This window comes from Megalobrama amblycephala, linkage group LG7 (genome assembly GCF_018812025.1).
Source record: "Megalobrama amblycephala isolate DHTTF-2021 linkage group LG7, ASM1881202v1, whole genome shotgun sequence".
Classification (NCBI taxonomy): Eukaryota; Metazoa; Chordata; class Actinopteri; order Cypriniformes; family Xenocyprididae; genus Megalobrama; species Megalobrama amblycephala.
Genome location: NC_063050.1, coordinates 28428470 through 28444020, shown reverse-complemented (window position 1 = coordinate 28444020; position 15551 = coordinate 28428470). Strand labels below are relative to the sequence as shown.

At 35.6% G+C, this 15551-nt stretch overlaps 1 protein-coding gene across 1 annotated transcript in view; it reads right to left on the bottom strand.

The window, feature by feature from the left end:
* Positions 1-780: 780 nt before the first annotated feature.
* The window catches only part of tacr3a (tachykinin receptor 3a), a 40793-nt gene continuing 26022 nt past the window's right edge, over positions 781-15551 (bottom strand). Inside the window, exons 4-5 of the mRNA XM_048196935.1 lie at positions 4717-4913; positions 781-1184 (exon numbers count right to left, since the gene is read on the bottom strand). Of these exons, the coding sequence (XP_048052892.1) occupies positions 896-1184; positions 4717-4913 (486 nt within the window). The 3' untranslated portion in view covers positions 781-895. The remainder of the gene's footprint in view (positions 1185-4716; positions 4914-15551) is intronic.

The window sequence follows — 15551 nt, the reverse complement described above, 5'->3', positions numbered from 1 at the left end:
CAGCACGCTCGCTCTGTGCATGGTTAATTCGGCAAGTAGCTACCAGTTATCAAAGAAACAAATAAAAATTTTATCAGCAGACCAATGAAACAATGTAACAACAAAGAACACCGCTTGTTCTTTGAAATGAAAGGTCATGAAAAGTCATGCGCATTGCATTTTGGGATAAATTATCCCACACAGTGCACTTTGCCAAATGAGCAGTTTATCCAGTTATTCCATGCAAAATGGAAAATCTTCATACACAGCCCAGTAGTAATAATTCTAAACAATTCCAAATTGCTATTCTACAACTGCACAACTGGTTTTACCATCTCATCAGTTAAATTAAATGTTATAGATTAATTGAGAGAGAATATGAAGCTAACCAATTCAGCCAAGTAGCTTGTGTGTTGGAACCTACTCACATATCTGCTCAGGATGTAGCATCAGTCTGAACCATTTCAAACATGAGATATTTTAACAAGAATTGAGCGTTCAGCTCCAGGGAGAAATCAGACCTTTGGCATTCATGTAGCATGCTAACCTTGCTAACCACATGATGAAAGAGAGCAGTACCTGATTGGCATCAAAGGGCAACCTCTATCTACAATTTCTGGGACGGACAAAGTGCTCCTCAGATGTTGGACAATATTGGTCTTTGTGATGAGGAGTGTTGTGGGCTGACTCAAGTTTTCAAGGCAAAGCACACCATACATGTTCAATAAAACACATTTCTTAAATTTACTGTATGAGGATGCTGTTATACTAGCATATTTAATTAATGATATGACGAAAATGAAACTGAAACAGTCTGCTTTTTACTTCTCAACATCCCTTGCAAATTTACAGAATGAGGTTTGTTAAAATGGCTGTGCTTGATACTTCAGTGTGAATCTTACATCAAGAGTCCATCTCAACAGAATTCCTCCTTCGGGTCGCTTTGCATATACGTTACTTCTTTGCTCTTGGCCGGGTTGGAGCAGCCATTGTGCTGGTGGTTGTGAAGGCTCTTCCGTCCTGGGTTGGCGGTTGGCTCTGAGGGATCACACACAGCGACAACGGTGGTCTCCATTCGTGAGAGCGTGTACATGCTGCTCTGACGCGCTACTTTATGCCGCATGGCCCGCAGCTCAAGCTCGTCGTAGTCGGACACCCTCACAAACGGGCACCAGCGGAAAACCCGTTTAAAGCCGGCCCGAAACCTGAGCCGAGAATAAACACAAAACATGAGTTAAAAACTGAACAAATCTATGAGCAAAAACGCAATATAAATTGCACATTATGCATTATTTTTTTTAATCTCTCACTTAATTCCATGTGTTGCAACTACAATTTTTTTATCTCACAGAATGACTTTAAACGTTATTTCACAATTACCTTTTTGTTTTTTACTCTGAGGTGGAAACAGGCTTCCATAAGAATGAGAATGTAGGAAAAAATACAGTTACACTTTCTATGAAGACCATGCTTATAATGAATAATAGCTCCATTTATACTTATTTATAAGCAAGTATTATTATTTTATAAACATATTTATAAAGACTTAAAGGGATAGTTCACCCAAAAACGAAAATTTGATGTTTATCTGCTTACCCCCAGAGCATCCAAGATGTAGGTGTCTTTGTTTCTTCAGTAGAACACAAATGATGATTTTTAACTGCAACCGCTGCCGTCTGTCAGTGGTATAATGCAAGTCAGCGGGTCTGATCGCACTCTGACAGCAGCAGTGATGTCTCGCGCATATACTTCAATGAGAGCGAGACATCACTGCCGCTGTCAGAGCGCGATCAGACCTCACGAATCGAGTGATGAATGCCGTTGGACATAGTGGTGTATTAGAGGTAAAAAATTATATAAATACTGTTCGGTTTCTCGCACAAACCGATCGTTTCGTGTCTTAGGACATCAATGTGTCGTCACGAGCCGTAGGGTTTAATTTGGATTTGTCTGTCGTGTTTTATTTACTCTTATAGTCCAAGTTCCCGCTGACTTGCATTATACCACTGACAGACGGCAGCGGTTGCAGTTAAAAATCATCATTTGTGTTCTACTGAAGAAACAAAGACACCTACATCTTGGACGCTCTGGGGGTAAGCAGATAAACATCAAATTTTCATTTTTGGGTGAACTATCCCTTTTAAGACCTATACCACATTATAACAACAGTTATAGTTACATTTATATTATTTTTATAATTACTTATAAGTCATGCATTTTCCTTTTCAATGCATGTTCATAATTCATTATACACTGATTTATAAGTATTAATTAGCCTGACGTATGGTTCCATGAATTTATTTATAAAGTTGCAGCTTGCATTGCTATAATATAGTTAAACTGACTTTTTATTCAGATTTATTTGTCAAATTAGTGAATATATTGTTATTAATAGCCGTGTTGTGTTTTTATAAATACTTATTGTGAGTAATAATAGTTACTAATCTCTATAAATGCATTGTTGGCTTTAAGTGAAAACGCAGGATGCAATTTTCCTAAATCAAATGTTAAGAAATTACGAATATGCGCTCATTTTACATTTTAAGCTTACTTGTAAATGTGACTAATAAACAACAATTCCTGTAATGAAATAAAAAAACAGAAATTGTTAATACAAACAGTACAAAAAAAGTATCTTTTTTTTTAATGTTACATACTAGCAAAACACTGCAAGTATAAGGAGATTATACTTAGAGTATAAGAATCAAAATTTCCATTCATTACCTCTAATGCAAACTTTAGCCATTAAAGACATAATAACTAGTTGATACAGCAAACAAGTGTCTCTGGAACTATTTTGTGATCATTTATAAATCAGTGTATAATGGCTTATGAGCATGCACATTGAAAAAGCAAATGCATGGCTTATAAGTAATTATAAAAAATAACATAAATGTATCTATAACTTCTTCTTTATAAATATATTTATAGAATAGTAATACTTATAAATAAGTATAAATGTGGCTATACATCATTATAAGCATGGTCTTCATAGAAAGTGTTTCCAAAAATACCTTTGCAAATGACCAAAGGCCATTAAAAGCAATCAATTTATCAAGTTCGAGTGAGTGCACAGAATAAAGAGAAAGCCAATATCACAGGTTAGATGTCAGAGGCTACTGCCAGCATAACAAGCCTATGCTATGTATTTTTAATAATCAAATACTGCCAGGTACATTAAACATACATTTCCCTGCCATATTTAGCTGTTTTTTTTTATAATGATCCTGTCATTTCTAGTTTTCTGCTTATGAATGGCTGCAAATTGTTTTGCTATGGTACTGGTGTCATTGCAAACTCAAAAGCCAAATGGGACCTGAAGAAATTACATGTAGATTATTTATCATCCAGTCTTGCAATTTAGCCATGTTTTCCATCTGTGGTGCATTTACATAAAATGAATGCTATGGCTGTCCCAGACTGATCAAGTTAATGGTGGATAGCAACGGTTGCCAGGCTACAACTGGTAGAGTGCTCAAAAAAATAAAAAAAAGGCTGCAGAGCTGTATAAAGGTCATTAGCTACATTTTATGGGGAGCTATATAACAGACATGCTCTCACAGTATGGTAGAGTAAGCTTTTAAATAAACCAGAGAAAGACATTTCATTCCAATGACGATTCCAATGACGATTTTGTATGGCCATGAAATGACGGGAATGTTCACTGTACATGTTCAAGTGAGCAGATGAAGTCTTTCATCTTAAATAGTTCCTAAATATTCATTACAAATAAGTAATTATAGGTGTATATACTTGCTACCAATGTAACACCTGTTTAAGTGTTTGTTTGTTTTTCTTTACTGTCCTTTTCTGGGTTTAAATTGTCATGTTAGGAGTTGAAAAACTGGATATAAACATGTTTTTACACACTGTATAATGTTCCGTTTTTTAACAGTGCAGATTTTCTTAAATGGACTGGCCTGACTGAATTCCGTTGTAAGTGCATTGCTGTAAACATGACTTTGCCAGTTTGTGCTCAATAAAGGATGAGTGGAAATGTTCTTCTGTGGTGATCGACGACACGCCAAGGATGATGTCGATAGAGCTTAACTTTTATTGAACCTGGAACATTCCTTTAATTAAAACCTGGGACAAAAAGAAATGCACTCTAAAGGTGTTTAATGATCCCTCTGCCGTTGTCATGACATTCAGTGCATGTCTTATTTTGTGTCAGCTATATGCACAGGAAGAATAAAGACCGATGCTTAAATACATTCAAAAAATTATTTTATTATTTCCTTTTCCTCATGTCAATTCTTTATATAACAGCATACATGTTTTAATCAACATGAAGAGGAAATAATGACAGATTTGCCATTTGTGGAGAACTATCCCTTTAAAATGTCTTTATACATACACCTATTCATGTCATATCTTGGAAGAATAATGAGAAATATGTTCATTGTAGAGAAATCCTATTATACATTATACCATGTGGAACAAATCTAGGGTCTTTTAGTCCATTTAGTCCAAAATGTTACGATTATTCTAGTTCAGTGTAACTAAAGCCTGTTTTCCTGTCCTTTACTTGGACAAATTATTAATGACACTTTCATTTCAATCATTGATTTATGAGTACCATTTCACAGAAAAATGAACATCACAAGTGTGCCCATTACTGCATGATAAGGCCTATTCATGCAACTATAAGAGGGAACAACACTCATGTTGCTATGACAAAATGCATTTATGTCATAAATCTTTTGTTGTTGTGGCACTCTTCAAGTTGAGTCTTACCTGCTGTTCAGGCAGCAGTAAATAATGGGGTTGTACATGGTGGAGCTCATGGCAAGCCACATGACTGAAAGATAGATCTGCTGAATGAACTTCCATCTAACCAGCTGCTTGTTCAATCCCGTAACCAGGAAATATACATGGTATGGCAGCCAGCAGATGGCAAAGGTCACTACTACGATGATCATCATTTTCACCACCTGAAAACAGAAAATTAAGGCAAAAGTAAAATATTAAATTATATTAGTGGGCATTTATTTACGGAAGAGGCCAAGCAATAATAAAAAAATAAAACCATCTCGAGATTAAAGTTGTTAAATTTCGAGAAAAAAAATCAAATTTCGAGAAAAAAGTCGAGATAAAATGTTGAGAATAAACTCGTTAAATTACGAGAAAAAAACTCATTAAATTTCGAGAAAAAAGTTGAGATAAAATGTTGAGAATAAAGTCATTACATTTCGAGAAAAAAGTTGAGATAAAATGTTGAGAATAAACTCATTAAATTACGAGAAAAAACTCGTTACATTTCAAGAAAAAAGTTGAGATAAAATGTTGAGAATAAAGTCATTAAATTACGAGAAAAAAGTCGTTAAATTTCGAGAACAAATTTGTTAAATTACGAATTTGTTCTCATAATTTAACGACTTTTTTCTCGTAATTTAACAACATTTTTCTCATAATTTAACGAATTTGTTCTTGTAATTTAATGACTTTTTTCTCGTAATTTAATGACTTTATTCTCAACATTTTATCTCGACTTTTTTCTCGAAATTTAACGAGTTTTTTCTCGTAATTTAACGAGTTTATTCTCAACATTTTATCTCAACTTTTTTCTTGAAATTTAACGAGTTTTTTCTCGTAATTTAATGAGTTTATTCTCAACATTTTATTTCGACTTTTTTTCTCGAAATTTAACGAGTTTTTTCTCGAAATTTAACAACTTTAATCTCGAGATGGCCCTAATCCTCTTCCGTATTTATTACATCAGAGTATATCAGAGAAAAGAGTTGAAGAAGAAGTTGGCATATAGTATATCGGAGATGTTACTTGCAATAGTTATACTATATATATTACATAATAATAATATCGTATATTGCAAATATTAAAAAATGTGACATTAAAAAGTCTATAAATCACTTGTTTTTCTAAAGTAATATTAGATATATATTAGTAATATGTGTTATTATTATTAGATATATAAAATATTATATAAAATTTGATAAAGGTTCATCAAGGAGGACAGTATATAAATAAAAGAGTAGCTTCTAGCCATTACGACATTGTGAATGACCTTATTTCATGCATACAAAAACAAAGAGAACAGTGGAGAAGCAATCATATCACAAACAGTTATACGGCTGTGTTTTTATTCATTATGTTAATTCATTAAGACACTGCTTGTCATTCAAATCCCACAGCAAAAAGCACGCCCAAAAGCACCAAACAATGTCAGGACACCAAAATCTTGGTCATGCAACCAACAAGCTTTGACACTCTGGGCAAGCAATGCATCTGCAGCAAGAAAGAAAACCCCAGGCAACACATTTCCAGCAGAACAAGGACACCACATGAGGTCTTCGCAGACTTCCTCTGGGTTCAGCAAACCCATATAAGTGCCATAAAAGTGCTCCTGAAAATTGTATGTTGACTAAGTTGTAATTGCCACAATTCATGTAAAATCATTGTAGCTTCTCATGCAGTTCTCTACTGTTTTTACTGCTCTTGTGTCAATTGTCAAACTGTGTTGTGTAGAGATGTGTGGTTCTCCATCCTGTCAGTTTTATTTGGTCCTCAAAATATCCACTCTCTCTTCAAGCAAGTGTCCTTCTGCCCCTGCAGGGACTTCTGCCATAACAAATCCATTTCCCATCCTTCAAGAGGTTGAATTGTTTCTGTAGCCACATCACAAAGTCTGATTGGAGCAGCCTCCAGCTTCACTCCACTAATGAATTTAATTACATTGTCCATGCCGTCCCACAGAGACACAAAGTGGAGCTTTGTTAGATACTCTTCAATGTGAAGATCACTTCAACTCAGAGATCAATAAAATATTTAATAAATGAACAAATTAATATTTGAATATAGTCATTACTACATTTTGCCATTGATATAATAATATGTGACCATGGACCACCAAACCAGTCATAAGTCGCACAGGTATATTTGTAGCAATATCCAACAATACATTGTATTGGTCAAAATTATCGATTTTTCTTTTATGCAAAAAATCATTAGGATATTAAGTCAAGATCATGTTCCATGAAGATATTTTTTAAATTTCCTGTAAATGTATCAAAAATGTATTTTTGTGAGTGGATATGTATTGCTAAGGACTTCATTTGGACAAATTTAAAGGTGATTTTCTCAATATTCTGATTATTTTGCACCCTCAGATTCTAGATTTTCAAATAGTTGTATCTCGGCCAAATATTGTCTACAAACCTAACAAACCATACATCAATTGAACAATAATTTATTCAGCTTTCAGATGATGTATAAATCTAAATGTATAAATTGACCCTTATGACTGGTTTTGTGGTCCAGGGATATATATTAAAAGGGACATATCTTGGTTTCTTTCTTGATCTTTTAAGAAAATGTATTGTACTATGAAAACAAACTAGAATGTCAAAATTCAAAGCTTTCCCAAGTGCAAAAAAGCTGGAAAAAAGAAAATAACCAACTACTAGTCAACATGCCTATCGCTCTTCTTGCATGCACACTTATAAAGCTCAGAGACACCACAAGAAGTGTCAGTTTATGTTCACACGGTTTAGATTGTTTAATGTCATTTCTGCAGGTGTACATTTTCAAAGCCGAAACCTTGAACTATAGTAATGGAGTCAGTGTAATGTAGAATAATAGTTCATTCTCAATATTTGGTTTGGTCTGAAAGTCAGTTATCACACTGCAGCAGGAACAGGATAAGCACACTCAGATCTGTGTTCTCAGCATCTGTAAGTTACTGTAAAGTTGTTTACGTGCACACATTGGGGTATTTCTTATGTATAAATGAACCCTTTTGGCTTAAAAAAAAACTCTGCAATGTGAGGAATCATATTTAATTATCAGTAGGACTAGATCGAAAATACACAATATATTCATGATGTTGTTGCTGGCAATATCAATATCACTTGCCTTTAACAGCATAAACAAAGTTCACACAGCTAATATAACCCTCAAAATGGATCTTTACAAAGTGTTCGTCATGCATACTGCATGCATGTGTCGGATTATGTGAGTATTGTATTTATTTGGATGTTTACATTTGATTCTGAATGAGTTTGAGGTTTTGCTCCACGGCTAAAGCTAACATTACACACTGTTGGAGAGATTTATAAAGAATGAAGTTCAATTCAATTCAATAAATTTATTGCCATGTCAACACAGTTGATAGGAATTTGTCTTGGTACAACTCTCAAACATAAATACAACTCTCAATACATACAGTTAATAAAGTGCTACTAGCACTCAGTGCAAGTTCAGATATCTGATAGCCAGAGGGTAAGTACTGTCTCTGAAACGTGATGTGGAAGTCTTAATACTCCTATATCTTCTTCCTGATGGTAGGAGATTAAAGAGATGGTGAGCAGGGTGAGAGTGGTCCGCTATGATGTTTTTAGCCTTTCTGATTATTCTGGTGGAGAAAAGTGAAGAAAGTGAAGGGAGACTACAGCCTATAATTTTTGATGCTCTGCGTACTACTCTTTCCATCCTAGTTTTGTCCTGAGCGGTTGTGTGACCGAACCAGACAAGCATGGAAAAAGTAAGCACGCTTTCAATAGTTGACCTATAAAAGTGGGTCATAGCAACTCGGCTGACTCTAAACTTCTTGAGCTGCTGCAGAAAGTGGAGTCGCTGGTGAGCTTTACTGATCTTAAAATTAGTGTTGAGCTCCCATGATAAGGATTCCTGGATTGTGGTCCCCAGAAACTGGAAAGAAGTAACCCTCTCCACCTCCACCCCATTAATGGAGAGCGTAGAGAGGGGGCTAGGGGTCCTCCTAAAATCCACAACCAGTTCCTTAGTTTTTGAGATGTTAAGTATCAAGGTATAGCTTTCGCACCATTTCACCAGCCCCTCCACTTCTCTGCGGTAGTCAGACTCGTCTCCGTTAGTAATAAGACCAACTACAGAGGTATCGTCAGCAAACTTAAGCAACAAAACTGAACTAGTATGTGATTGACAGAATTGTGTATATAAAGAATACAGAAGTGGGGAAAGGACGCAGCCCTGAGGGGCGCCAGTGTTCAAAAACTTTGACTGTGAGACGTAATCACCCATTTTAACCACCTGCTTCCTATCGCATAGAAAGTTAAAAATCCATTTGCAAAGTGATGTTCTAACACCTAGCTCCTGTAAAGTGTTGATCAACTTCACAGGAAAGATGGTATTGAACGCGGAGCTAAAGTCCACAAAGAGGACACGAACATATGTAGATTTTAACTCCAGATGTTGAAGAATAGAATGCAAACAGAATGAAACTGCATCATCAACACTCCTATTTACTCTATAAGCAAATTGGTGGGGGTCAAGTGAAATCCTGGACAGATGTTTACATATCAAACGCTCAAACACTTTCATAATGACAGAGGTTAAGGCCACAGGCCTATAATCATTAAGACACGAGATTCTATTTTTCTTTGGAACTGGAATAATCACAGCAGATTTAAAACAAGCAGGCACAATACCAAGTTGAAGAGACCAGTTAAAGATGAAAGTGAGAACAGATGTTAATTGATCAGCACAGTGTCTTAAAGTGGCAGTCATTACACCGTCAGGCCCCGCCGCCTTCCTGATGTTCTGCTGGCGGAGCAAGATTCTTACATCATGCTCAGAGATAATGGGTGGAGAGTCACCCTGCTCTTTGTGTTTATGAGTTGTGTTTATGAATTATACAGACTGCAAGTGTTTAAAAATGAAAATAACGACGGCTCTTGTCTCTGTGAATACAGTAAGAAACGATGGTAACTTTAACCACATTTAACAGTACATTAGCAACATGCTAACGAAACATTTAGAAAGACAATTTACAAATATCACTAAAAATATCATGATATCATGGATCATGTCAGTTATTATTGCTCCATCTGCCATTTTTCGCTATTGTTCTTGCTTGCTTACCTAGTCTGATGATTCAGCTGTACACATCCAGACATCCTGCCCTTGTGTAATGCCTTGAACATGGGCTGGCATATGCAAATATTGGGGGCGTACATATTAATGATCCCGACTGTTACGTAACAGTTGGTGTTATGTTGAGATTCGCCTGTTCTTCGGAGGTCTTTTAAACAAATGAGATTTACATAAGAAGGAGGAAACAATGGAGTTTGAGACTCACTGTATGTCATTTCCATGTACTGAACTCTTGTTATTCAACTATGCCAAGATAAATTCAATTTTTAATTCTAGGGCACCTTTAATGCACTTTTCCAAAAGGCTGTGTCATTATCTTGTAAATCATGAGTATGAGATTCAGATATGTTATGAATCTAAGGCCCCAGTTTTTGTTTTAAAACAGCTTTTTAAAATGAAAAAAAAAAAAAATCCTTGTCTACACTGGCGTTTCCACAGTGTTTCAGAAATGATCTCCGTCTACACTACGCGGCCAAAAACGCATGTCACATGACTGTTCATGCACACTGGGTATGCGCATACAAGTGTAGACAGTTGCCTCTTGCACATGTAGGCAGTTGTAGTGTTAAAAAAATGCTGAGTTTAACTGCACAATGGCTGCAAAAATTACAACAAAGCCAACAAAGATTGCAGTTCAGTCTCCATGTTATTGTTTATACAGTCGTCAAGGATCCGCAGAGCAAACATGGGCATCCAGTCCATCGTTTTCAAAGGTCTCCATTCGTTTATACTGAAACGCAACCCCAGCATTTTCAAACTAAAATGGAATCTGCAGCATTTTCGAAACACTGGTGTAGTGTAGCAAAACTTATGCGAAAACGTATGCGTTTTAAAACAAAAGCACACTAGAGTAAACAGGGCCTAACTATGTTAGAATTGGTAAGATCTAATTCTGTGAATGAGTTCTTTTCAAAATTACTCAAAAATGTTAATGAAGTCACTGTATGCAATATGAATAAAAATCATTAAAAAACTTGAATGAAAATTTGCTTCAAAATTAAATGAATTTAAAATATTAATATTTGAAAAACAACTTCATATTTTTAATATATATATATAAACTTTATTGAAAAAGAAATATACATTTTAGAGTAAATACTGTAAAAGAATTTCAAGATTTCAAGCAGTAGAAAGGCAGGAAGAACCTGATTTTACCAAGTGCTACATGTTCCTGGATCAACATATTTGTTGATCCTGGAACAACATTTCAATCAACCAATCAGGATTGAGGGACAAGTTTCCAGTTTATGTCAAGTTTAGGCTTAAATCCAGGGTTAGGGGCTGCTGCACCATTCTTATTCACCTTTCATTTCCCTCTAATTTTAGGGGTAATTTATGGGTAGGATTAGGATTAGGGGTAGGGATAGGACTCAATTTTTGGACAGGAATGTTGTTCCAGGATCAACAAAATATTTTGACCCAGGAACACATATAACTTTGCAAAATTGGGACATGCAGAAAGGTATGCTATAATGAGAATACAGCAAATTTAATGCCAGTCCTTCATAAATGATTAACTGTGAAACAAAATCAAAGGAAAGATCAAACGACTGTGTTTCACAGACACTGTCTGTTAAATTTATGCCATTAATATGTTCAGAAATGTTTCATGAATCACACATAAAATACATATATAATTTTGGAATTCAGATTCTTCAAAGAACTTATATTATGATTTTTCAATGGACATTTCATCAGTATTCCATCCCCAAATACCTGGCTTTTTTCCTTTTCTTTTCTTTTTTTGGAATTAAAGGTTCCCTAGAATTAAAAATTGAATTTATCTTGGCATAGTTGAATAACAAGAGTTCAGTACATGGAAATGACATACAGTGAGTCTCAAACTCCATTGTTTCCTCCTTCTTATATAAATCTCATTTGTTTAAAAGACCTCCGAAGAACAGGCGAATCTCAACATAACACCGACTGTTACATAACAGTCGGGATCATTAATATGTACGCCCCCAATATTTGCATATGCCAGCTCATGTTCAAGGCATTACACAAGGGCAGCCAGTATTAACGTCTGGATCTGTGCACAGCTGAATCATCAGACTAGGTAAGCAAGCAAGGACAACAGCGAAAAATGGCAGATGGAGCGATAATAACTGACATGATCCATGATAACATGATATTTTTAGTGATATTTGTAAATTGTCTTTCTAAATGTTTCGTTAGCATGTTGCTAATGTACTGTTAAATGTGGTTAAAGTTACCATCGTTTCTTACTGTATTCTCGGAGACAAGAGAGCCGTCGCTATTTTCATTTTTAAACACTTGCAGTCTGTATAATTCATAAACACAACTTCATTCTTTATAAATCTCTCCAACAGTGTGTAATGTTAGCTTTAGCCACGCAGCATATAGCCTCAAACTCATTCAGAATCAAATGTAAACATCCAAATAAATACAATACTCACATAATCCGACGCATGCATGCAGTATGCATGACGAACACTTTGTAAAGATCCATTTTGAGGGTTATATTAGCTGTGTAAACTTTGTTTATGCACTGTTTAAGGCAAGCGCGAGCTCCGGGGGCGGAGAGCGCGAGCATTTAAAGGGGCCGCAGCATGAATTGGCGCATTTCTAATTATGCCCCAAAATAGGCAGTTAAAAAAAATTTATTAAAAAAAATCTATGGGGTATTTTGAGCTGAAACTTCACAGACACATTCAGGGGACACCTTAGACTTATATTACATCTTGTAAAAAAACGTTCGATGGCACCTTTAAGATTATTCCCTACCAAATTTCAAAGACACAGACAGATATAGTGCCTGATCAACAGTTCAGCAGAAGGTGGAAGTGAGAAGGTGTCCTGGGGTAAAAGGAAAGCTTATATGATTGCCATTCACACTCACCTTCAAGCCAATGTCTCTCTCCTGATATGTCTCCAGGCGAAAGCTTCTGCATACTGAGAGCTGAAGGAAGCACACTGCGTTTGGCACCACAACAGCGTATCTCTTTTGTTTTCTCTTATCTCGCCCTGTCTCTTCAATTCAAAGATTGAGAAAAGACAAGGGCACTCTAACTGAAATAGAAGTCCTTTTGGTGATTGGCGCTTGAATAGAGACTGTGGCAAATAGAGATTGGAGATCTTTTTTGAGGTTGTGGAATGAAGAATGGTCAATGGACCGACATAAAGTGCTGATCAATACACTGATATGGATCATAAAAGAGACAAGTCCACAGAGACAACAAAGAAAGCTCTCAAACCAAGTTCAAGAAAAAAAAAAAAAAAAAAGAAAGAAATTTCAGTGCCTAACAACGAGTGAACATTTTTATATTCATCATGTCAGGTTTATGTCACTATCCAATAGGATGGCGTCACAATGGTTGACTAGTGGCTCTACAACTCAAGAGGCAGGCCACTTCAACAAACACACACACAAAGAAAAACTGTGAACCACCAAACACCCCAAATCTATGAAACTAACCCCAAATACAACTCATTGGAAAAAAATCTACATACATTTTGGAAAAAAAAAAAAAATATCGTTGTACACAATTCAAGGCCGATTCCAGCTGAAAAGAACACTAGAGGCAGTAAAACACCCTTTCAGGACTTTTTTTTCCAAGACTTTTATTCTTTTTCGCAAAAATTATGATAAGGAGCAGAATTGGCGATTAAAGACATTTTGAGAGATCCTTGCACAATACCACATTATGACCTCAAAACGCATTCATAATTTACATACTAATACATACTGACCTTCGCATCATATAAGCAGCTCAATTTGTATGGCTTTTCTGATGTTTTGAAATTGTTCGGTAACTTACCTGGTACATCAATCATTGCTCAGGTACGAGCCTCATGAAACATGGCTCTCGATAAAAGAGCTAAAATGGCATATATGCTTCAGCGAAGCAAATAACTCATTGATGCCACTTTGTTCAACTTTTGCCTGTATTGTGATTAGATTCCATGTTTTGGACGGCCACCTTGAACTTGAGAACGCGAGTACAGAATGATGCACCCGGTGTGAAACAAGAGATGTCTGACAATTAAGAGGCCTCTTTTTCCAACTCGTTCTCATAAATGCCAAATGCTCAAGACTTTTCCCTAGCGTCTTTATTGCTACAGTCACAGAGAATTTTGTTTTTCCATTCTATTTTAGTTGAATGGTATCTGCAAACAGTGGATTGACTGTTGCAAAGCTAAAAGCAATACAATGATTCAGAATCAAATTTAATAATAAATATATTTATTTCTAAGCTGTAACTTTAATAATCTGGTTTATTTATATTTTTGTTTTGGCTAGTAGAAGTTCTGAATTGCCAGTAACTTAAAGATTTAGAGGCCAAATTGGCTGGAGAGTGAAAAAGTTAGAGGGTTAGTTCACCCAAACATGAAAATAATATAATTTATTACTCACCCTCATGCTGTTCCACACCTGTAAGACCTTTAAAAATTAACATATTTTTGTTGAAATCTGATGGCTCAGTAAGGCCTGCATAGCCAGCAATGACATTTCCGCTCTCAAGATCCATTAATGCACTAAAAACATATTTAAATTAGTTCATGTGAGTACAGTGGTTCAATATTAATATTATAAAGCGACAAGAATATTTTATGTGAACCAAAAAACAATGAAATAACAACTTATATAGTGATGGCCGATTTCAAAACACTGCTTCAGGAAGCTTCGGAGCATTATGAATCTTTTGTGTCGAATCAGCGGTTCGGAGCGCCAAAGTCACGTGATTTCAGCAGTTTGACATGAGATTCAAATCATGATTCGACACAAAAGATTCATAACGCTCCGAAGCTTCCTGAAGCAGTGTTTTGAAATCGGCCATCACTAAATAAGTCATTATTTAGTTTTTTTGTTGCACCAAAAATATTCTTGTCACTTTATAATATTAATATTGAACCACTGTACTCACATGAACTGATTTAAATGTTTTTAGTACATTAATGGATCTTGAGAGAGGAAATGTCATTGCTGGCTATGCAGGCCTCACTGAGCCATCGGATTTCATCAAAAATATCTTAATTTGTGTTCTAAGATTAAAGGTCTTACGGGTGTAGAACGGCATAAGGGTGAGTAATAAATGACATTATTTTCATTTTTTGGCTGAACTAACCCTTTAATTTCAAACCCTGACAAGATAGAGGATTAAACTTTTAGCGCCACTCACCAGACATTTCCCATCATTGTACTTTGAAAGAGTCGCAAATCGTCCAAGAAGCAATTTAATATCATTTTGCCAAACATTTGCCACAGGCACGTATTTTCAATGAACCTAGGTTGCCCAAAACAATACATACCATTTTAACTAGTGTATAAAAAAACCAAAAAGAATCAAAGGGTCAAGTTAACCCAAAACCAGAATATTTAATAGAGGGTTAAAGGTAAAATCAATAAGCGGCAGCTGTTAATGCAATCCACCAACTAATTGACTTTGAAAATATATGTAGTCCTTCTTGAGTTATATATGAATTATTCAAAAACCTTTGTAGGGTGGCTTTAAAAAAAAAAAAAAGACAGATCCAGATCACCATCTCGTGATGGGTGAGCAACCAAGGGTTTTGCTCTCTGTCAACATGAGGAAGACAGAAATGCAAATTACTATGCAAGACTGTGTTTAGAAGGTCGAACAGGAGATGAACTCATAAAGACGCAATGCCACAGGGTCACCGCCTCTTTCAGTCCAAACCATATTATTTGAAAATATATTTTGCTGCAGTTTGCTTAA